This window comes from Meles meles, chromosome 4 (assembly GCF_922984935.1).
Source record: "Meles meles chromosome 4, mMelMel3.1 paternal haplotype, whole genome shotgun sequence".
Classification (NCBI taxonomy): domain Eukaryota; kingdom Metazoa; phylum Chordata; class Mammalia; order Carnivora; family Mustelidae; genus Meles; species Meles meles.
Window position 1 is genome coordinate 87,225,398 of NC_060069.1, and position 24,643 is coordinate 87,250,040.

The following is a 24,643-nucleotide window of genomic DNA, read 5'->3' on the forward strand; positions in this document are numbered from 1 at the left end:
GTCCATAGTGTGTTTGCTGATTTTTGTGCATTTGAATTCCTTGGATCCCTTTAAACCACTGGGATAGAGTCCATAAAGGATAAAAGGGGAGTTAATATATGTATAGTGTCATGGGGCACCTGGGTGGCCCAGTTGGTTGAGTAACTAATCTTGGTTTCGGCTCTGGTCATGACCCCTTGGGTTGTGGATCGAGCTCTGCTCTGTGTTCTGCCCCTTCGCGCACTCTCAGTCTCAAATAAATAAATCTTTAAAAAAAAAATTCAGGGTGCCATCTATGTCTGGCACTGTGGAGGCACTTTACTTTTGTTATTTGATGAAATATTCAAAACAAACTTATGAAATGGATATTTTTGTGCCCATTTTACAGTGGAGGACACCGAAACCTGGAGATACTAGGTGAAGTTAGTGTGTTCTTTTTGCTGGTTAATAGCAGAGGGAATGTTCTGCCCCTTTTGGGTGACACTTTCAGCCGCAGATGCCAGGAAATACATGTGAGAAGATACGTGGGCCGGGTTTTTTTTTTTTAATCTAATTTTTTTAAAATAGATTTTTTCTTTTCCATTTATTTGACAGAGAGCGAGAGAGTGCACACAAGTAGGCAGAGGGGCAGTCAGAGAGCAAGGGAGCAGCAAGGCTTTCTGCTGAGCAGGGAGCCCAGTGCAGGCCTCCATCCCAGGACCCCAGGATCATAACCTGAGCCAAAGACAGACACTTAACCGACTGAGCCACCAGGTGCCACAAAACCCAAGTTGTGTTGCCCTATTTTTCTAGGTCTCCAGTGGTCCTCTCCCTTCCCTGACTCCGAAGCCTAAATCCATGTCTTTTAAGGCCTCAGTTTTTGTCTTCCGTCCTCTAAATCATTTCTTGCGAAATGGGACGCTGGCTCTGAAAAGTACTCGAGTCGTTCTGCAGACGGGGGTTGGGGTCCGTGCCAGTCTGTTCTCCAGTGCCCGCTGGGTCATGGCCCTCAAGCATGTGCTCGCGCAGTGGCTCCAAGGACCCGAGCCCAGTGTGGCTCATCCTCTTCTCAAAACTTAGAAAAACAAAACCAACGAAGAGGAGTCAAATCTCTTTACCGGAATGGAAGTGAAGCTAGACGAATCCAAAAGAATTCTTGGTTTTGAGGAGGCTTTGCCCTCTTCTTTTGGGCAACTGACAATTAATTCAGTTGGCCCCATTAGGAAGAAGAGACAGAAGGGCATTAGCAGTTCAGTTGAGCTGTGTTTTTGTCCGGAGTGGCTTCGGAGTAGGCAAGCGGTATGGACAAGACATATTGGGGAACAACTGGAAAAACAGCACATCGACACATGTGCTGTGTGCGGAGAGCCTGGAAAAACAATTTTCAAAGTATTTTAGTGTTTCAAGTAACCCAGTGGCTTAAAAACAAACTTCTCTTAAGAAATGATTGCGAGATTAAAGCTGCTTCCCAGATGTCAGACACTGCTGATTTGGGGAGTATCGAACACACAGCTATCGGGACAGAATGTCAGGCTCTGGACCATTTATAGTAACAAAAAAACCAGGATTTGTGTCTGTTACCCTCCACTCATTCATTCACTCACTTCTTGGCTACTACCTCACTGCCTGTTTGATTGCCAGCTCCTGGGGCCCATACTGGGTCGTCTGCTGATAGGTCCATGTTGGCACGGAAGACCACAAGGCACGTAGGACCTCATGCCTGTTAAAGTGGCACGAATTCAACACTACATGCTTAGGAATCCCAACGTAAGGATTTGGGGACAGCATTGTCTCACCTGGAGCTTGGCTGTAGAAACAGTACCATGTCTTAACCCTGGAGGGAAGTGGCTGTTTTGGACACTGAAAGACAGTGTAACATACATAAAGCCTAGGAGACCACACACTTAACGGGCCATTTAAAGGATTTTCAGGGGTTCCTTTCACCACACCCCACATTTCCCAAAACCGATTCTGGGAGCTGAGTTCCAGTGGAAGATAGGGTTCCTTGGTAAACGCTTGTCGAATGAATAAATGCCTATTGATAATTCTAGAAGTCACCATTCATAAAGAACCTCATCTTTTCTCCACTCCTCCTTCCCACCCCTGGTTTTGTTTGTGAAAAAGGGAAAAGTAGGAAGAGATACTCGTTATCTGGAAATAATAAAACGTAGGAGAAATTTAGCATGATTTATGAATCTTTTACTAACACTATTGATCTTGACTTGAGAAGAGGAAAAAATGCTAAGTGTTGATAATAAAATCACGGAACAGCCAAAGTTCTTTAATAGGGCTCTTGGCCTGTGGCAGACAAGCAAACAGAAACCTAGTCCTTCCCCTTTTCTTCTTGCTCTTTTAGGGAATAGGAAAAATAAGGTTAAGTAAGAGTTTGGTTCAGTTTGCAGAGGTGGAGGCAGGTTTGCCCGTGTTGGGCGATGTCGGGGTGCCTCTAACACAATGAGATGCCGCACCCTCTGAGGTGAGGTGTCTGAGTCACACCTTGGGGCTCTGTTGCTGAGTCACTGGCTTCCCAAAGTGGTTTTGTCCAGGAGGGGCACATTCATCCTGCCGCCTTCCTCCCCAGCCCAGCAGCAGTGCTCTGGAGAACCTGTGGATGTGACCGCATCAAGCTGGGCGGATGGCAGCTCGCCTTGACTCAGCTTCTGCCCTGACCGAGCGGGTCTGGGAGTGAGTCTGCAGAAAAGGGGGCCCTGTTCAGTGGAAAGGATTTGCGAGTCGATAGATCGCCACAGCTGGCTGCGGCGGAAGTGCGAGTAGATCTTCCACTCTGGTGCCGCCCCTGGCGCCGCCCCTACCGCTGCTAATTGAAACGAGGGGAGGCTTCCTGGCTCGGCTGCGATGGAAGTCGAGGATTAGAGCCTCATAGTTAAAAATACAATCCCTGCCATTCATTCAGAATTCCAGAGGACCCTGAAATGTTTGTGAATTGGCAAGTGAATGGTAGAGACCGGAAACATGCACCAAAATAATGCTTCTGGTCTTGTATCATCTTTTATTAGAGGATCCTAAAAAAATCCCCTATTTATATAGGACTTACTCCTGTGAGCTGCCGAAGTGAAAATCCGAGCAGAAACCTTTCAGCTATAAATTCCTTGTGGTTTCGAAGAAGGATGAGCTGTCTAGGAGGCACGCTTCCATTATGGGAACCGTCACCTTTATTGGGCGGCGTGAGACAGTTTTTATGGCTTTGGGATTTAATCTGTGAATGATACGAATGCTTCGCTAATGGAGGTGTCAGTGATGTACCTTTGCACCCTAACTTTTTTTTTTTTTTAAACCTCTTCCTATCTTTTATTCTAATGCATTGGACCAGCAAGAGATAGTACCTACCGTTCAGGATTTGGGCAGAACAGAAGAAGAATTGTAACCAATTATAGTGGTGTGAAAGTTGCTTTGTGGCAACGAATCTTCAATTAGGGTGACAATAGGAAGGATGAAAACCTGGGAAGGAGTTTGATAGCTTTGGAAATAAACTAGAACAGTTCAGCCAGGTGACATGCCAGCACTTGATTTCCGATTATCTGTGTATTGTAGTTCAAAAGCCGACTCCCCATTATCCAACTGGACTGATAGGGTGAAGCAGAGGGGACCAGCTTAATAGATGGCTACGAATCAGGTTAGGTTGCCAGTTTAGAAGTGGGCTGCGAGCTATCACAGCGATGGTAGCTCTCCTTGCTATGAGTGCTTCCCCAGCCCCCACCCCCAGAATAGGGCTCAGGGGCTCACAAGTGATCAGTTTCCAGTAGGTTCTGGTTTTAGGTGACAGCAGAGGAAGTAACTTGGAGAGAGTGTACATCTGGGTCTGGGAGAATTAATAAGTGTGCTCGCCAGCTGTCTTTGTTCTTGTGGTTAAGACCCACCTCTGGTGTCAGTCGGAATAGCTGAGTACCCCTGGCAAAAAAACAAAACAAAACAAAAGGCACCACTCAAAGAAATGCAAGATATGACTAAGATACGATGTGTCATTTCCTAGGCCGTGAAATTTAAATAAGAACACACTGCCAGCATGTTTAATGTAATTGAAACACAAGCAGCATTTATTCCCAGAACATAAGAAAGTAAACCAGTGTTTTGCTTCTTTGTATTTTAAATCTCACTGGGGAACATTTCAGGACTTCAGCGTGAGTCTGGGACAAGTCTTCTTGCCATCTGGTACAGGATTAAGTATTGGCATAGCATTTGTTGCCTGCTGACAATGGGTCAAACTTAACTTGGCAAGCTCTCTCTGGGAAATTATCAGCCTCACGCAAATCTGTTTCAATTTCCATTTTTAACGTTGATGGCTTTAATGGAACTGGTTCACTACGAGCAAGTTGCAAAGTTGATTTAGCACTTTCTAAGCAAATAATCTTTAGCGTATATACATTTGTGATAAAGGGTGATGTGGTTAAGAGGGTGGTGAATGGGTCGCGTAAATCAAAAACCATTTTAATGTCTTGGTTAAGTGTCTGCCTTGGGCTCAGGTCAGGATCCCAGGGTCTGGGAATGGAGTCCTGTGTGGGGTTTTCTGCGAGGCATCTCCCTCTGCCTACTGCTTCCCCTGCTTCTCCTGCTTCTGTGCTCTGTCTCTCTGTCAAATAAATAAAAATCTTAAAAAAATTAAAAACTTAAAAAACAAAGGAAGATAGTTTACATATGCCCTAGGTTGGTTTGTGAGTATATGAGGGCTGCATGGGTATTGTTTTTCAAATGCTTACTATGTACAGAGCACTTTGCTGTGCCCCACAGGATCATTTCTGTCATTGAAAGAGCTTATGTTCCATTTAATATTAGCACCCCCTCCCCCTCCAACAAAGAGAGAGTGAAGGGAGAACTTGAAGAGAGCCTGGTATGGTCAGGGGACTAGAGTCAAGCAGCACTGAATGTGAATTGAGTTTTGAATCAGTTGACCTTGGTTTTATAACCTCAGGCTGCCTTTAAATTCCCATCTCACTGGTGTGGTTCTCTTTAACTGCCTAGCTAGTTTGTGGTGGAAAAGAAGAGGCAGGTTGGAGGCTACTCCTAAGCCCTGTCCTAACAGCTCTGTTGCTGGCAGGGAGCCCCGAGTAATGGCTGACAGTAATGTGAACTTGACTGTATTAAAGCAGTGAGGGTGGGGCGGAGGGGGAGTAAAAAGGCAAAACACTTACATTGAAGGATGAAATCTTTGCCCGTAGAAATAGGCAAGCAGCTTATGTTGCTAAGAACTCTAAATTCTTTCAAAATCAAGCTCTCAGAATCTTTTCTATTTTTGTATCTTCGTATGCTTCCAGCAATACAAAATGTATTACATAGACCTTCTCTGTTTCAGAAAGCCTTTGTTGTGTGGCTTCCTTCCATAAAGTTAGTGTAATAGGTCGTGGTCATAGGCTGGAGGATAAATTCATCCCAAAATGCCAGGCTTTTTCTCAGGCTGTATGAAGCAGGTGGGTTCTATTTTTAATGGTTCTGCTGCTAGTCAGGGTTTTATATTTACAGAGTGCCCTTTATTTTTATACCTGCCTAGTGCATTGCGCACAGTAGGTGAACAGTGCATGCTGTGGAGTAACCTTGAACCCACGTTGTCAGCCTGGGGCTTGGCGAGGCCGCCTTCCTTACACATGGCTGGGGAGGTGAGCTGGGAGGCCCTGTGAACTGGTGGGGAAACCTGCAGGTGACTTCGGCTGTCATTACTTTCCCTGAACAGACCTATTTTACCCTTGCCACAAGGAACTCTCGCGTTTGTTAGCTCCTTTCACTCCTGTGGGTGCTCATGGATCTGGGTTCTGAGACCAGGATGGGTGAAGTGGCTTGTCCAATAAGGTTACACAGGATCAGAGGTAACATTAAGTCTCAGGTATGTGTGGGCACCTGAGTGGCTCAGTCAACCGGTTAAGCATGTGAGACCAAGGACCCCGGGGGTGACTTGGATCCCAGCTGTCTTTGGGATAGGAGTCTAGAGGTGGGATGGAGAGCGGATTGTCAGGGTGGGGGAGGGGTGGAAGGTTGGAGTAACCTGAAAGACTGGAAGAGGGGAAGTCTGGAGGCCCTGGTGCTCCTCAAGGTGGAAGGTCATGCAGGAGGCTGGAGAGGAGGAAATAGGAGCTAAGTTAATGATCCTCTGGAGGCTGATGGGAGGGGCCAGGCCCGCAGTGGAGGGAGACCAGGAGGGTGGCGAGGTTGCCCCCCCTCTTCCGCTCACTTCAACGATGTTCCAACCTCCAACACAGAATTTCCCTAGTAAATAAAATGGCTTTCTAAATCCTTGTCTCTATTGAAAAACATACTAGTTCAAGAAGGAAAAATCATTTCACGCAACAGTTTTTTTTTTTAAGATTTTATTTATTTATTTGACAGAGAGAGATTACAAGTAGGCAGAGAGGCAGGCAGAGAGAGAGAGAGAGAGAGGAGGAAGCAGGCTCCCCGCCCAGCAGAGAGCCCGATGTGGGACTCTATCCCAGGACCCTGAGATCATGACCTGAGCTGTAGGGAGAGGCTTAACCCCCTGAGCCTCCCAGGCGCCCTCACGCAACAGTTTTTCAGCCAAACGTCCTCTCAGAGAAATGTTGACTTTTCTTGCCCCTGAGTGAAAACTGCAGTTCCTAAGCAACTGAAGCTCTTTTTGGACCTGAATCCTTCTCTGATCAGAGACTCCTGATGTGTTGGAGGTGAGGAGTGGGTTGGTTCTTTCTGCGACTGTGGAATGGGGCAGTCTGGGAAATAAATGGTGGTCACAGGGGCCCCCAAAGAAAGAGATGACCACTCCCATTATCTTGTTATCTGCACCACCGGGGGTCTCCCTGTGAAACCCTTATGAGTGTTGTTGCTGTTGTTAAAGCCCAGGAAAGAGGCCTTTTGGTGTCAGGAAAAGTTTTTCTTTTCCTTTGGAACTGGTATTCTTTTTCCTTATAAACAACATGGGGCCAGGTGATTGATTTCCATTTCCCTAATTCTTTCTTTGCCCCTCGTCGGTGACAAGCCAAATCTACAGCTTATCTGAAGTCACATTTTAGTACCCTAAGACTTGTGTGACCATGCCTCGTTTTCCTTTCCGTCATGTACCTTCATGAGTGTCTTTGTTTTTACTGCTTATGAAAACAACTCATAGTCACTGTTAAAAACCTGGGAAGTACAAGGGAGTTATGATAAGAAAAAAAAAAAATAGTGCCACCGGGCCTCTTACTTTCATGTATCACCGTCAACACTTTGATATCTTTTTCCTTTTTTGTTCCATTTTCTAATATGACAGTGGTATAGCATATTACTCCTTGGACACATATGTAGGGAGGGTGAATATATATAAGTTTTTAGGAGAAAGGAGACTTTTATAAAAGCAGCAGAGACATTGGTTTGAAGTTAGACTCGGCAGCAAGGGAGTGACATTGGGGAAGAGGTGGGAGCAGCAGGCCAGCTCCACTGCGGGTCCTGGCAGACAGTAAGGTTCCACTGAGAAATCCGAGAAAGGAAATGAGTCAGTAACTGAGAGGGAGCGGAGATGAGACAGCCGTGTGACCAACAGAGCCAGTGGCTTAGCCTGCCTTCGGGAATGGGGTGATGGGAGCGAAGTCATTTGCACAATAGCAGAATGTAGCTTTCAGATCAAATCATCAGAGATGTATCAAGTTCTTGCGAGCAGTGCCCTTGCTTTTGACATTTGGCCCGGGAGCCACCCTGGACGTCCTAGGAGCCAAGCATTTAGAGCAAAGCTGGTGTCTGTCGGGTCGACGGGTGGGTGTGCTAAGACTGGGAATTCCAGTAGCTTTCTTCTCAGAGTTGTTTCTGAGCAATGAGAACCGCTTTCTTCAGACTCCCTCTTGTACTCTAGTCTTTGGGCAATACCGTGAGTGACACTTTTAATTAACAAATCTGCTGGGAACAAAACTCCTTTCAAAGTGTTGGCCGGGTGTGGGGTTTGAAGATTGGGCTGAGGAGGCTCCCACGGTCCTGGGGGAGTTCTAGGACTTGGAAGCCACGGCCGAGTTGTACCTCATTGGGGTCAGACCTCTCTGGGATGGGGCAAGAGGGTCCTCCCAGAATGCACCAGCATTCTGTTCTGGGGGATGGAGGCTGGCCAGCTGTGGTGATGTCCTTAGGCAAGCTGGGCTCATTTACCACCTGGGGTGCGGGGCTTCCTGCTCTCCCTAGATTCAGGTTCGGAATGGGAGAGGAGAGTGGGAACCAGCATTGTCCCAGCTCCTGTGTCATTCCTACCACTGACCAGTTGCTGCATGTCAGACCACAGCAGACCTGCATCACTTTCTCTCCCCCCACCTTCTTCTTCCCCCATTTCTCCCACCAGCGGCTGTGCTCTTGCTGCTCCTGGCAAAGAAGCATCGAGATCCGTGGTATCAGAGGGTCTAAGAAAGGCTGGTGAAAGAGAGGAGGATTCCTTTCCTTCTGGTAGCATTGTGGAAAGTATGTAGGACAGACCTATCTTGGAAAAACATGTTTTCATAGTGTGGGTCCTGAAGGAATGGTTAGTCAAAGGGTTTCTTAGCTCTTAATTACCTTGCTAAAGGGAGTTTACTTAACTCTGACATCCTCATCAATGAGGGGTCCTGACTCTGAAGGACAATGACAAATCCCCGGAGGCTGGTGATGAGTTTCCACTTGACCAGAAGCTGACACAAGGATTTTATGAAAGCTTTCAACAGAATTATAATCGTTAAGCTGAAGGTGTAACTAAGACCATTGTTTCTTTCTTTTTCATCTTTCTGTGCTTGAGTAAGTGATGGTCCTCTCTTTAGTTGGGTCTTTCCCCCTCTATTTGTGTTTTTCTGAACAGGACAGTCTTGGATTGTTGTTTTTTTTTACCCTTCCCCTTCTCATGCGTGCTCATGCGTGCACGCTACATGCGCGCGCGCGCTCTCTCTCTCAGAAAAATAAAATCTTTTTTCTTTTTACTTTATTATTTTAGGTAAGTTTTTAAAAATTTTTTTTAATTTAAAAATTTATTTATTTTTTATTAACATATAATGTATTTTTATCCCCAGGGGTACAGGTCTGTGAATCGCCAGATTTACACACTTCACAGCATAGCACTTACCCTCCCCAGTGTCCATAACCCCCCCCCCCCAGTTTGTTTTGTGAGATTAAGAGTCTCTTATATTTGGGATAGTCTTGGTTTTAATGTTTTTATTTTACCCTGTTCATTTTGGATTGTGTTTTAAGGACTGCTCAGGGCTCCGACAGTATGGAAACTCAACAGTTAAACTTAATTACGCTTCCTCTACCTTTAATCACACTCATTTAAAGGCCTTCTTGGGAAAACAGCCAAGTTTTCACTCGAGGCAGTGGATGAGCTCCCGTTCCTGTAACTTGCTGTCTAGGATAAAGAAATCTGAGGAAGTTTTAGCAGAGGCAGCATTCAAATGCGAGGAAACAGATGCAAAAGAAGAGACAAATAGAACTCCAGTGAGGGGGGGATAGCACTGATTTCGGATTAAATTTAATCGTAGTAACAGCGGTTCGCTAAGGCTCAAGACCCAAGGATTCAAAGGGAGCCATTTTTATTCAAAATTAAGGTGTGTTTTACCAAAAGAACAATCAGGCTCCTTTCATATGGATCTAGAAGGGTCTGTAGTGCGTGGGGGTTGACTCCAACAATTACTTTGGGAGAGGCAAGCCTAGCTGCAAGGCTTAGAACAAAAGGCTGACTTTCAGTTTCTGCTATCAGAGTTTGTTTTTGATAACTGTGGAAAGAACTCTGCTGCAATTCGTAAAACGAAGCTATTGTACTAGGTGAATATGTTCATCTTTAAAAGAAAAATATAATAAAATCTCAGAAAAAAAGTTTGTCATGGGGTACATGAAGCACCAGGAATGACTTATGATGTGGTTTGAGAGGAGGCCAAAAAAGCTGGAGGTCTTGTCCATCTTCTTCTTCTTCTTTAAGATTTTATTTATTTATTTAACAGAGAGAGAGATCACAAGTAGGCAGAGAGGCAGGCAGAGGGAGAGGAGGGAAGCAGGCTCCCCGCCGAGCCGGGAGCGCCATGCTGGGCTTGATCCCAGGACCCTGAGACCACGACCTGAGCCAAAGGCGGAAGCTTAACCCACCGAGCCCCCCAGGCACCCTTCTGTCCATCTTTCTCAGGACATATGGGAATTCTGGACAGAAGCTTATGTTGGGCCAGTTTCTCTGAGATTAAGTGACAATAACAGATCCTGGAAGTTGTGTATGACCAAAAGTCTAATCATGTCTTTGCCCTCAGAAGTCTTCATGCCTTGATGGTTGGGTTTCTCCATCATCTGTCTTCCTGTCTTCCTACACTTACATCTTGCTACTCTACTCCAGCTTCCCAGTTGTTACCTTGATGAATCCAACGTAAGCTTCTTGAGGGTCTTACATATTACCCGTGTGGACCTCACAGTGCCTTCCTTGGTCTTAGTAGAGCTCAGTCATGTCATGTTCACACGGTTGGCTTCAAAAGCCCTGGCTTTGGCTGAGACCGGCAGAGATGTCCTCGTTACTTCAGTTATGTGATCGGCGGAGCGTGGGAGGGTTGGCGGGGCAGGAGCATGGTCCTGCTTTGGCAGAGGAGTTCCCACCATGGCATCCCAGTGATTGAATGGCAGGGAAGCATCTGAGAGGCTGGGGAGCGAAGGTTCCTTGGCGGAGAAGAGATACGCTGGTGAGGCAGAAGACCTGTAAGAGGGTTTCTGCATCTAGGGATGGCTGGGACAACCAAGTCATGGGCTTCTATTCAGAGAATCCCTGCTGGAGCCCTTGGGTGGAGGGTTTGTGGGCAGGCATGACCTTGGATGAAAACAGTGTGTCAGCCATTTGTAAGCAGATCCTAAGGGAGGAAGAGCAGCGTCATTTAACTCTTGTGCTGTTATTGGTGATGGTGATAATGATAATCATGCTGACAATTAAAAAGATAATTGTTTTCCTTCTTTTAGTCACATAGAAAAAATCACCACATGGCAAGACCCTAGGAAGGCGATGAATCAGCCCCTGAATCCCATGAACCTCCACTCTGCAGCCACGTCCACCCCAGCACCCCAGAGGTCCATGGCCGTGTCTCAGCCGAATCTCGGTAAGCCCAGAGCGTCCACTTGGAGCTGCATGAACAAGTGTTGAACCCACAGGCTCTGGAGCTCAGAAGCAGCTCCGGCTGGCTCGGTGTTGACTCGTGCACCCACATAGTCCTTGGGTGCATCACCCTTCTGCCATCTTTGCTTTTTTTCTTGGCGTCTTTGCTACCAGTTCACAGTTCTGCTGCCTAGGTTCACACTGTGGTTTCTGCATCTCCTTCAGTTGCCTCAGTTGGAGTGTTTTGAAAAAAATCACTTAGGCCTCCTCTCTTCATGTAGGCTAAGGCAAGTATACATCCCCATTCTGTGAGTTTGGTTCCTGAAGACCGCCACAGGTGCAGTTCTGACCTCAGATCCCCTTCTTTCCTCCTCTTATTATTTTGCATAATGTGTGATTGACACCAGGCTTGGTGCCTTCATGCCTCATCTCATTCAGCTCACAACAACCGGACAAGAAGTGATGGCATTCCCATTTTGTGAATGGGGAAGCTTTCCCAAGGTCATACAGGTTGTGGATAGTGGAGTTTGGAGTTTGAACTGAGGCTGCAGTGGTTTAGAAGGCATTCAGCCTTTCCCTAATCTGCAGGGGGCTTCTTGAGATAGCTGCCCCAGGACACTGCAGCTTACTCTTCACCTCATTTAGAATATTTAACTGTGATTTTAGAAGTGAGAAAAGATTATTTTCTGCTAATGGCTTTTACTGAAGAACTAAAATTCTGCCCACTAGAGAGGGTCCGATATGAACTAGCACACTGCAGCGGCATAGCTAATCAGCTTTTATTGTAGTCATTCCCCCACACCCCCAAAGGCTAAGAATAAAGGGTACTTTTATGGTTTTATAAAAGGCGGTGCCATTTTAAGATAACATTTCCATTTAAGATCAGATATCCAGATACTGCCTCATACACAGAATAGTTAATTTTAGAGTGAAAACAATCTCGTGTTGGATTTTTCAGGAATGAACAGGATAAAAATGGAACCATTATTCCCAGACACCTTCCCTCACTCTGTGACTTAGCCAAAGTGAGTATGAACTCAAGTAAACCCAAGTCTGCTTCAAGTAAATATATCGTCTGTTCTTCCAGGAAGTCTGGATCTACCATTTTAAAGCTTGCAGATGTAAAATATATCCAGAAGCAAAGGACTTGGAATAACTTCTGTTGTGTCCCGTATCTAGCAGGCAGATCAAGGAAAGTGGTACCAATTCTTCTACCAGCAGTGGTAAACTGAAACTTCCCATGACTCATTTGTCCCAAATACATAAGAGCTCAAATAGAAAGCAGTTGCAGGCGTACTAAAGGAACCTCAAATTAGGTAGCGTTAGATGGGTTTCAAGGTTTCTTTTAGCCATTTAATTTTCATTAAAAATTCTAAAGACTGATTATTAAAGTATTAACTTTCATTTTATAATCCGTTATAGTTGGAAAAAGGTCTTTCATGGGCTCAGTTAAAAAAATGGAAAAACTTTTTTGAAGCATTCAAGAGTAAGCTTTTCTCGGACCCCCCCATTCCAGGAGTCCTCTAGTGATTCTGGTCAGGGGGATGTGTTTCTTCACATAAATTCTAGCATTCTTGACGTACTGTTCTGCACCTTGCCTCTTCTGCCTTGGTATCTGTACACCGACAGCTGCCTTACTCTTGTGAAAACATTTCCTGATCTTCTCAACATAGTGACATGCCACAGTGAATGTATTTAACTGGCAGCCCCTATCTGATGGGTACTTAGGTTGTTACTAGTGTTGCTAGTGCTTCTATACACAGTACTGGAATGAATATCCTTGTTTATGTTGTTTATGTATTTGCCTTCATTTTTGAAAAGTTGTGCAACAAGTGCCAAGTGGATTAATTAAATTAGAAGGAGTTCGAATGCTTGAAACTTAACACTGAAGGCACACGTGAGTTGGCCTGTGCTCGGGCGCCCCCCTCCCTGCAGAAGTACCATTGGTAGTAGAACATATCTAAAGAAACTGGAATCTGAATATTGGAACCATGTTTACCTCTTGCTGAGTTACAGTACCTTACTTTCCAGCTTTCTGATAAATCGAAGCAGCCAATTTCTCAAGACACATTCTAGGTATTTTCCTAACACTGTTTGAATATTTGTGCATTATGAAAAGTGTTACTAGCCTATAGCGAATCACAGGTGCGTCCTGAGGATAGACAGGGAACAGGGATGCCAAGGAAGCACCAAAGACTGAAGAGTCGCAATGTGTTCCTAATAGTAAGTGGTTTATTCAGAATATGTTATGTCAGGCTGCAGCTCTCCCTGTAGTTGATACTCTTTATTACCAATTTTTAAAACTAGTAGCAGGTCCTTCTACTTCTTAAATCTGAATTCTGGTTTTTTCAGTAGAACATAACTAACCACTAAGTAAACTAAGTGGTATGTTTCCTTCACAGGGAGGTATTTATGTACAGATGAAAATGTCAAAATACAGTTAATAATAATATTATAATATATATAATATTATAATATAAAGTGATAAAATTAATATCTTTAATAAGCTAATTGTATATTTTATAGAGGTGTTATATAATCTGTGATATTGCTAAATACATTCAGAAATAAGTCTCCCCTTTTTTGGGGATTCAGTGTTTTACTATAGGTTAGGTTCATGGATTTGGGAATCAGACTGTGAAAATTTGAAACCTGGCTTTGCCCATTACTAGCTTGATGACTTGTTAACTTAATTTTGCCCTAGTCTCCCTATATATAAAATGAAGATGATTATTATAGTATGAAGAGATTATTATGAGTTTATACATGTAAAGTGCATAGATGTGGTGCCTGGCACATAACAAGCTGTAATTGTTTTATTCTTACTGTTAACATTATTCCTTATGGAAAGAAAAGTTTTATTTCATATTTTATTCAATGTTAGGTTTGAAGATAATGTCATTGTTCATCATAACAGCTCTCAAAAAAAAGATTTATTGGGGCGCCTAGGTGGCTCAGTGGGTTAAAAACTTCTGCCTTTGGCTCAGGTCATGATCCCAGGGTCCTGGAATCTAGCCCTGCATGGGGCTCTCTGCTCAGCGAGGAGCCGGCTTCCCCTCCTCTCTCTCAGCCTGCCGCTCTGCCTACTTGTGATCCCTGTCTGTCAAATAAATAAATAAAATCTTAAAAAAAAAATTATTTTGGGCGGGTTAAAGCGCAAAATACTTTAAATTAGGAACACTGTATTTATTACTTTCAGTGAGTATAGCGCCCTCTGGTGGAAATATTTCAGCCCCCCCCCCCCCACCGCCCCGCCCAAGCTTATCAGGGAATACCTTATTTTTTCAGTGCATCTGTTCCTGAAATGTAGCTTGCAGGTCACATCATATTTTGATTGGCAGAGAAGAGACCTATCACGTAAAGGTGTCCTGAAGTGAGTGACTTGTAAAAATGGAGTAAACTGTCATCAGGCTGCATCAGTATCCAGTGAAAAGCCATCTGTGTAGGATGGCAGATTTGTTGTATATCTAAACTTACTAATCTTTTAAATGCCTAAGTAAAATGAAATAGACTCTGCAGGGGAAAAATGGAAAAAAGAAATTTAAAAAAAAATTTTTATTTCAGGGTACCTGGGTGGCTCAGTGGGTTAAGCCTCTGCCTTTGGCTTAGGCCATGGTCTCAGGGTCCTGGGATCCAGCCCCACATTGGGCTCTCTGCTTGCTCAGTAGGGAGCCTGTCCTCCCTCCGCCCTCCGCCCACCTGCCTCTCTGCGTACTGTGATCTCTCTCTGTCAAATAAATAAATAAAATATTTTTTTAAAAAAAAAGATACTCAATATCATTGATCATCGGGGAAATGCAAATCAAAAAAACCCCAAAACCAAACCAAAAACCACAGTGAGATATTACCTTACACCAGTCAGAATGTCTGGTATCAAAAAGACAAGAAATAACAAGTGTTGGTGAGGGTGTGGAGAAAAAGGAACCCTCTTGGGGTCCATGAGTGGCTCAGTCGTTAAGCATCTGCCTTTGACTCGGATGGTGATCCCAAGGTACTGGGATTGAGCCCCACATTGGGCTCCCTGCTTGGTGGGAAGCCTGATTTCCCTCTCCCAGTTCCTCTGCTCGTGTTCCTACTCTCTCTGTATCTCTCTCTGTCAAATAAATAAAATCTTTTAAAAAATATTTTTATTTCAGAGAACCATCTCTGGCTTGGCCTATGAAATTTTTGTTTTTATATTTGCCAGATCAGGTTTTCTGTCAGGTTTTATCCTACTTGATTCTGTCAGAGCAGATGGGTGACTTTTATGTCTCAGTCACCAGAGGTGCCCAGTAAATGGAAGAAGAAAGGAGGATCTTGGAGAATTTCAGAGAGTTAAGAGGATATATGATCTCTGGGTGGAAGCCATTTTTTTTTTTAAGTAAAGATTTTATTTAAGAGAGAGAGAGAGTCAGCACAAGCAGCGGGGAGAGGGAGAAGCAGACTTCCCGTGGAGCAGGGAACCCAGTGAAGGGCTCAGTCCCAGGACCCTGAGATCATGACCTGAGCCAAAGGCAGACAGACACCGAGCCAACTTAGCCACTCAGGCGCCCCAGGGTGGAAGCCGTATTGCTTGGGGCTGACAACTTTCTTAGAATCCTTACTCTTCTGTAACAGTGAAGAGGGAAAGTGTCTGTACGTCTGAAAGTTGATTTTTTTTTTTTCATAACACAAACGACATAGGATCTTACATCTTTTAAGTGGGCTGTTGGTCTCATTAATCATTATTAATACCCACTGGATTTTTTTGAAGGGGGGGATGAAACAAATGGAGAAAAAAGAACTCTACACAGGGCTTATTCTAATATGTAGGGTGGTGGGCTTGGGGGAAACGGGGGCCTACTAAGGAAATTAATTAGGCTGCTAGGGTGTTAGCGTGGTGAGAGGGGTAGGGTGGAAGCAGGGAACCTTTCTGTCTGGTGGTTCACGGGAAGAACTTGGAGTCAGAGCTGAGTTTCTCTTGGGTTAGACATTCACGAGTTTTGTTTGTGGTGAGCCTCTCTGAGTCTTGTTGTCCTTCTTTGTAAAGTGGTGGTGATGCCTGCAAACATCCGTGGCCACTGTGATGCCTGTCTCCTAAATGTTGTCTTGAGTCCTTGGCATATAGGAAGCCCCCAGAGAAGTATGATGTCGGAACTGTTCTTGTTAGCTGGTAGCCTCATTTTCCCTCACTGTTCTGGCCGCTGTGTACTTGGGAGGAAGAGCTTGTGATGTGCACTCTTAGAAAGCTGGCCTGCTCCTCCCTCAGGAAAACCCAGCCATGGTGCCCATAGCCTATACCATTTGGGCACTTTCGTTTACGCGTTGCAAGGATAAGTTGGTGGACCCCAGAGAGCAGTCGTGAGAAGACGAAGAGGCATGTTCTCGTGACCCAGCTCTTTCTCCATCAGATCATTAACGGAGTTTGTGACAAGCAGGCACACTGAAGCTGCACGTGAAGGACATTGCCGTCTGGACAAGTGTGACAGGCAAGGTTTTCCCATTTCTCGGCACGTGCATACCGAAACCACGTAGCAACTTAAAATATCTCCGTATTTTAAAATGTTACTGCCCAGAGAAAGTGACATGCAGTTTTGCCCTTTTGGTGATAATCCTCATGATCAGAAACCGTGGTGTGCTGGGCTCCTGTCACACATTAACAGACCTCTTTTTGGAATGAGGCTCCGACCTGGGGTGCCAGTATCCTCCCAGACAGAACAGGAAAAATAAAGACTGTATAACAGCTTCACCAGACTGCCAGCCCGAGCCGGTTCAGAAACTTTTGGTAAAGTGCAGCCAGGGAGTATTTTTAATGCTATAGGAATTTTTAAAATACCACACACACACATACACACACACACACACATGCCTTCCCCTTTGAAAATGTGCCGTCCACCAGGCCAGAGTCTAAGTCCTCCAGGTCTGCCTTGGCCCGTACTTCAAATTATAAACACGTGTGTGTTTTTTCCTTTTTTGCAGGGCATGCTTTTCAAGACAAGATGGAAAATCTTGTCTGTGCTCTGTTTGGTAAATTGGCTTATTCTTTCCTCTAGGAAGTGCACAAAGGCACTGAAAAACTTTTTATCAGAAGCAAATAAAATAGCTAAGGGACACTGCAGCCCAGTGTTGCTAAAGCACATAGAAAGGTATCCTAAGGTTTGCTAAAAGTCAGATTTATGTGTAGGCTACTTTTTTTCTTTTTCCAGTGTATCAGATTTATGTGGTACGTCTGTGGCAGACACATCTAGCTACAGTGATTTTTCCAGCTCTGATACTCTCTCTACTTTTTGAACTTTGTGGTTCTGCAGCATAAATTAGCCTGATAGGCATAAGTATACACACACAAACCCAAAGACAAACTGAGGGGGTAGAGTGATAGGGCGTTGGTAGGAACGTGGTGATAGAACATGGTATATGGCCGGGGAGGAAGACTGGTGGGCATGAGGAAGGAGGAAGGGGTTCTCATTGAAAAGGCTTCACCTCCGCCTTGGTTAGAAACAGGAGAAATAATTTTCTAAATACTGTAGAAATCATTATTTTCATCTTAGATTTGTAGGAAGCCATCAGTTGTCAAAATTCACTCTCTCTCATAACGTTTTTGAAGCCTGTTCTTCGGAGTTTCCAAAGAGAGATTAATTATAGCTGTTTTTTTTTCTTTTTTCTTGTAAGGCTTTTAAAGATACATGAAATGAAGGCTAAAAACATTATTAATAATCAGCTGTTTCAGCTCCTTTCATACAATAAAGTGAGGTGCAATAATATATAAAGAAAGGAACTTTGGGTTTCCATGCATACATTCCATTTATCTTAAAGTGTAGATTATGGGGCGCCTGGGTGGCTCAGTGGTTAAAGCCGCTGCCTTCGGCTCAGGTCATGATCTCAGGGTCCTGGGATCGAGTCCCGCATCGGGCTCTCTGCTCAGCAGCAAGCCTGCTTCCCTCTCTCTCTGCCTGCCTCTCTGCCTGCCTCTCTGCCTACTTGTGATCTCTCTCTGTCAAATAAGTAAATAAAAAATCTTTAAAAAAAAAAATTTAAAGTGTAGATTAGTTCAGTTGACCTTGAATGTGAACAGCACGGGGGTGGGGGGGATTGCAGAGCAGACTCCTTGCACCGTCAAAGTCTGCATATAACTTTGAGTCCCCCAAAACCACTATTAATAACCTACTATTGACCGGAAGCCTTACTGTTAATACGGAACAGTCAACTAATGCACATTCTGTATATGTATCATATACTATATTCTTACAATAAAGTAAGCTAGAGAAGGAAAAGTGTTCAGAAAATCACAAAAGAAAATACATTTAAAGTACTATATGCTGTAAATCAGCATGTAAGTGACCCCATTCAGTTAAAACCCACATTGTTCAGTGGTAAACTGTATTAGTTTGTCTGGATGAAATAAGATTAGGTGGTAAATAGTTGCCAATTTTATTGTGAAATCTAGAAACTTTAGGTAGAAAACCTCCTCTATGATAGGAAGCCTCAAGAGCCTTAAAAAATTTTTGGTGCCACAATTTTCAGAAGAAAATATTCCCCAAGATCCAATTCTAGATGTAGTATGCTAGATGAACACTTCGGAAAATGTGTACGCAAACGTGGGTTATTTATAATATTGCCCCCCCCAAGTAAATGTCTTCAGTACAACAAAAACATATTTGTAACCATTAAAATGATAGTATAAGGACTATATGGTGCATGGAAAACTGTTTATTATTTCAGTCTAATTTTTTAAAGCTGAAAAAATTGTTTATGCTAGGACTATAATTTTGTTCTTAAGAAAAGACTGTCTAGAGTCTCCTTTTCCACAGACTGGCTCTCCATCTGCATATTTCTAGCCCCTAGCCATGTGCATCATACATCACAGGTATACTGCTTGGTAGAGTTAATGTATTAAGTCAGTGAGTTATGTATTTTTCAGTATTACTAGTGGTCATGGTAAGCCTTGTTGATGGGGGGGTGATTCCCTTTCTTTTCTCTGTAATGTGGTTATATTACTTCTACAGTAGCCTAAAGGGGAAAAAAATGCAGAACCAGCTGATGTCTTGAGCTTTTCATAGCGGGAGAGGAGGATGGGGTGTTGGGAAGAAGGCTCCAGGCTCCGTGTGCGGTCCAGACAAAACCATGAATCTTCAAGCTTCTGCAGTGGATGGAGTCTGCCAGTGGCAAGCAGGTTGTTCCCTGGTCTCTGAGATCAGTGTTTCCCCAGTGGGGATCCACGTCTAGCGCTGGTAAGATCCTTTGGATTATTTGGTAAACATGCATCTCAGGGATCCAGTCACCAGCTCCTTGAAGGAGTCTTGGGATGCTGCTGGAATAATGCCTCGGCCCCCACCTCTGGGAAATCCTGTTTCAGATGGTGTAGGTTGGGGTCTTGGAAGGAGTGCTGTTTCCAAGCACCCAGATGACTCTGGTCTTCAGCCAGGTATCGGTGCTACAGCAGAGTTGTGTTTTAGCATAGTGATTGGAGAATGCCGTCATAATAATTAATGGCAGAAACCCTCTTGGGTTATCCATTCTTTAAGTGGAGTTAACTGAAAAGAAGTCCAAATTTGCTCACCAGCTTTTTGACTGGGTTCTTTGTCCAAAGTAGACATTTATTCTGGTGTTAACATTTGTCTTTTTGGCACTTGCTGGTATTAGTGCACACGTGAGTGTTGGGTATGTGATCTCTGAAGCCACTTTACAGAGAGTTTTGACCCCCCAGCCGTACCATGTAAACTTCAAAAACGAGGGACAACATTGCTGTTTGGGCATCCAGGTTATTGAACTCTATTGTCTACATTCATACGGAAAGTGCGTAGGCTCACCTTGAATTTTGCTTGCTCAGGGTTAACCAGAGCATCAGGCCTCTGAAAAATTCCAGAGAGGCACACCATGCCCCAAAGAAGAGCACAGCCTCTTAGGAAGGAGGTAAAGGCCAGGTCAGGCTTTCCTTTAAGTCCCTTCTTTGTGGGTACTACCTCCCTTATTTACTTACTAGTTTTAATGGATTCTCATTTCTTCTCCAAGCTGTGTGCCTTTGTTGAGAGTTGTAAAAATAATTTGGACAGTTTTAGTAGTATCTGCTGGCTGACTTCCAGCAGTTTGCCCTCAGGAACTTCCTTGTCCTAGGGAATTTGCCCAGTTAGTTTGAGGTGAAGGGATTCTGGGATGGTTTGTCCTTTGGCCACTTGTTCCAAATTAATAAGTGCTGAGTGACATTTGGACACTCTTCTTTGATCTCCTCTTTGGGGCGCCTGGCGATGTCCCTGCCCGTGTGTGACCATCACCTCCCCCACCCCATATCAACTGGAAGATTGATTTCTTCTTCCTTTCAGAAAGTCTAAATTTATTCCCTGGGTGTTCTGCAGTTGCTGGTGGTCAGGGACAGCTGTTCACCACGCTTGACTCTGGATAATTCTCCGTGATGAAGTCAGCAAAATAATACTGAAAGAGAAGCCAAGAAAACAAAAGCTTTCATGGTCTTTTCTCATTAAGTGCTGAAGAGAGAAAGATCACCCCCTCTCCTTGGTTAGGACAGGAAAAGATAAGATCCTAAACATACTTGAGGCAACAATATTCAAGAATGTTCCCCCCCCCCCATATTATATAATTACTATTTGGTCATTGTAGAACAGCTGAAAAACACTATAATCTGAGCATTCAAAATCACAGCAATATTTTCTCATATTTGTCTTTTTTCAATATAAATGTGAACAAAAAAGCTGGAAAACCTTCTGTATCCTTTTTTTGTTTCTTCCTTTAACATATCATGAGCATCTATCCAATTCACTTAATCATAAAAGATTAGCTGTTTTTATTGGGATAGTAACACATACATGGCAAAAAAAAATTCAAACAGTTCAAAGAATATTCATGAGAAGTCAGTCTCTCTCACACCAGAACCCCAGCCCTTCTCTCCTCTTCCTTGAGACACTGCTACCAGCTTCCTGAGTATTCTAGAAATATTCTATGTACATATATAAGCTTGGGTGTGTATGTCTTTTTTAAACTTAACATATCCTAGAGAGCTTTCTAAATTCGTTGTTAGAGATATAATCATTCTTTGCCAGGATTTTGTAATATTCTACTCTACTGATATACCAAATTTATTGAAACAGTCCCTTATCCTGTATCTTTTAAATTCTTTTCTGATGGTTCACTGTTACTAAGCAGTGCTATAGTGTGCATCCCTGTATGTAAATCCTTGCGCCTTGTGCTGTTTATGTATAAGATAATTTTGCAGAGGTGGACTTCCTGAACCTAAAAATTAAGTGCATTTGAAGTTTTAATAGCTCTTCTACTTCCCTCCAAAAAGGTTACACCATTTTACATCCCGACCAACAGTATATCAGAATGCTCTTTTCCTCCTACTTTGACCAGTGATGTCTATTATCAGGCTTTTTTAAAAAAGTCTTTATAATTCTGATCGGTATAACCTAGGTTCTCCTTGTTTATGAATGGACTTGGGTGTATTTCTGTTTATAAACCATTACATCATGTTAATGGCTATACAGTATTCTGTAGGGTGACTATTCTGTAATTTATTTAACCAGTTCTTCTATTGAGAGATCTACAGGTGGAGGCTGTTTTTCTACCATTTTAAGTGATGTCGCCATCAATACTCTTGCACATGAATTTTTATGCCTGCCTTTAGCTTCCTCATTTTTTCCAGTTTCTTTGGAATATTTGTTAGTTAAAAATACAATTTTGACATGGTTTGCTTTTATCTAACTAAACAGATTCACTGGGTGTGTTGTTGGGGGCCGGGGGGGGAATTTGGGGTGCAACTTCCGTGTCCAATAAATGATTTAAGGTTGTCATAAGAAGTGTATTTTTCACCAGGCACCTACGTTCCCACTAGCTCTTTTTCTCAGCTTGCCTATCCATATGTTTTTGACTAAGCCATAAATGGAAGTTTCATTTGAAGTTATTTTGCTTCCCAGTACATGTCATGCATTTCATTCCATATTATTTTAGTCCTTTTCCTTTCCAGTGTGCTGTTTCTCAGACACCAGTGAAGAGTGAGTTGTGAGTTTTCAGTTTTGCCAAGAGTCACATATTTGCAGAGCTGGAAGAAAAGAAAGTAAAAAATATTTTTTAATGTGGGTGACTTAGTCCTGGCTCACAAGACTTTCATTTAGCTGCTTCAAAGCTCACACTTTCAGTATCAAGAAAAATACTCCATTTCTACCCCTGTCAACTGCCATAATGCCTGCACTAATTAAAAGGGAACTCTCATCTCTCCTCAGATGGAATTGGATCATCCCGGCCTAACGAAATGAATGCTCAGGGCCGCCGCCAGTGGGAAGGCTTCGGCGCTTCTCACCTCCACCACTCGTGTCGTTTTCTTTAGCTTCTGTCTGAGATGCTGAGCCTGAGGGTTATTCCTCTGGAGACCTCGCCTCTCCAGTCTACAGCATGGCTCAATCATTTGTGTATTGTCTTCTCCTCTGTCTCTGCCCTAGTTTTATTATTACTATTATTACTTTTTAAGATTTTACTTATTTGACAGAGAAAGAGCACATGCAGGGGGAGCAGCAGCGGGAGAGGGAGAAGCACTCCTTCCCAGGATGCCTAGATCGTGACCTGAGCCGAAGGCAGCCGCTTAACCCACTGAGCCATCCTGGCGCTCCTGCCCTAGTTTTAAATACAAAACTTTTCCCCCTGCAATTTGAGGGAATCCCAGGATCCAAACCATATTAAAATAGACGGCTTTGGCCTGATATTCTTTCTGAAACATACTTCCATGTGTTTGCATTTGCTAGTCCCTTCTCCGGACTCAGCTTTGCTCTTTGTGGTTGTCCATTTTTTCTTCTGTCAAGAAGGTCTATGCGGAACGTGGCCTTTCTTCAGCTCCACTCTGGGAAGTGAGGGCCTGTGGATGAAGGGCCTCAAGCTTTACAGTCAGTTAACTCTTGGAGCACAGAGTCTCCCCAAGAAACCTTGTAATTCTCTAGTCTGGTGTTGTGTTGTCAGGCAAGGTTGTCCAGAACTGTTTCTTCTAGAAGACTATTCCAGCCAGTCCTGTAGGGCAATTCCTTGCCCTGTCTTCCCTGCTGTTTTTTTTTTTTGAATACGAAATTTTCTCCTTTTTTAAAAATTTAAGATATATATAATCAACACATTAGTTTCAGTTGTACAGCATAATGTTTTGATATGTGCACACACTGCGAAATGCTCAGCACTATCAATCTAGTTAACATCCATCACCACACATAGTTACAGAATTCTTTTTCTAGTGATGCGGACGTTCGAGATCAACTCTGTTAGCAGTGTTCAAATACACATTTACAATATTGCTAGCTCAAGTCACTGTTAAATCCTGTGACTAATGTATAGCCGGAAGTCAGTACCTCCTGACGAACTTCACCCAGAATTATTTCTAAATAACAGGTGGGGTCTGGGGTGGAGGTGGGGAGGCTGGGAGCGTGAGGTATTGGAATCCTTAGCACATACTACAACTGGGGTTCTCTCTCCTTCAAATTCTGGTCAGTTCTCAAAACCATTGTTTAGTTGGGGGTTTCCTCAAAGATAAAAACGTTTCAGTACAATGGCCCATACATGACGCAGTTTCTCCTGACCCAGCCAGACAGAATTTTCAGTCTCTGGGGAGTTTAGGGTGTGTATAGGGAAGTTTTTCTTTCTTGTTTTTTTTTTTTTTTTAATACCTCACTTTTATTTTCAATTAATCTTAAACTTACAGAAGAGTTCTAGTACAAGGAACTCCCATATACCCTTTGTTCAGGTTTGCCTTTGTTAATTGTTTATGATTTGCCACATTGGCTTATCTCACTTTCTCTGTATGTTTATGTATTTTTTGAGACTAAGTTGGAGACATCATGCTCTTTTACCCCTAAATACTTCAGATTATATTTCCTAAAAGGACATGTTCTTACATAAGCACTGTATAGGTATCCAAATCAGGGAATTTAACATTGGGACAGCATTATCATCTAATCCACACCCGTGTTTGAGAATTTCCTCATTTGCCACAGTAGTGTGGTTTTTGGCCCCAGATCTATCAAGGACCGTGCGCTGCATTTAGTTGTCCTGTTTACTTAATCTCTTTTGACCTGGAATGATTCCTGGGCCCTTGTGTTTTGGATCATGACATCTTTGAAGGGTATAGGCCAATTATTTCATAGATCAATCTCTAATTTGGATTTGTCTGGTGTTTCCTCATGGTTTAGATTTAGGTTACACATTTTTGGCAGGAAGGCACATGAAGTCAGTTTGTCCCGGGGTGGGCGATGTTGGCTTCGATCCCTTGGTTAAGGTAGTATCTGTGGAAGACGGGGGAAGAGCAGTGTTTGCTTGCGTCAACTGGCTTCTCTCCTGAGTGCGTTCCACAAAGTCAGTGCAATATGATGAGACCTTTTTTGCTCCACCAGGTCCCTGTAAGGTGCAGCCTTAGGTCATAAGTCCTTCTCCTTGAGATGGTGAGCAAATGTCTTTGCCAGCATGCTCACTTAAGCTACACAGAACATTATTTAATTAACCAATAGTAGTCTGTATACCTTGACACACAGAGCTAGTTTCTTTTTAAAAGATTTTTATTTATTTATTTGACAGAGAGAGAGAGAGAACAAGCAGAGGAAGAAGCAGGCTCCCTGCTGAGCAAGAGCCCAATGTGGGTTTCCCTCCCAGGACCCTGGGATCATCACCTGAGCTGAAGGCAGACACTTAACCAACCGAGCCACCCAGGCGCCCCCCAGAGTTACAGTTTTGAAA

General features: G+C 43.6%; 1 protein-coding gene across 2 annotated transcripts in view; it reads left to right on the forward strand.

Annotated features, from left to right (window-relative positions):
* The window catches only part of WWTR1 (WW domain containing transcription regulator 1), a 138,600-nt gene that overhangs the window by 72,953 nt on the left and 41,004 nt on the right, over nt 1-24,643 (forward strand). For both annotated transcript variants that reach the window (XM_046002664.1, XM_046002665.1), the window contains exon 3: nt 10,840-10,976. In XM_046002664.1, the coding sequence (XP_045858620.1) occupies nt 10,840-10,976 (137 nt within the window). The remainder of the gene's footprint in view (nt 1-10,839; nt 10,977-24,643) is intronic.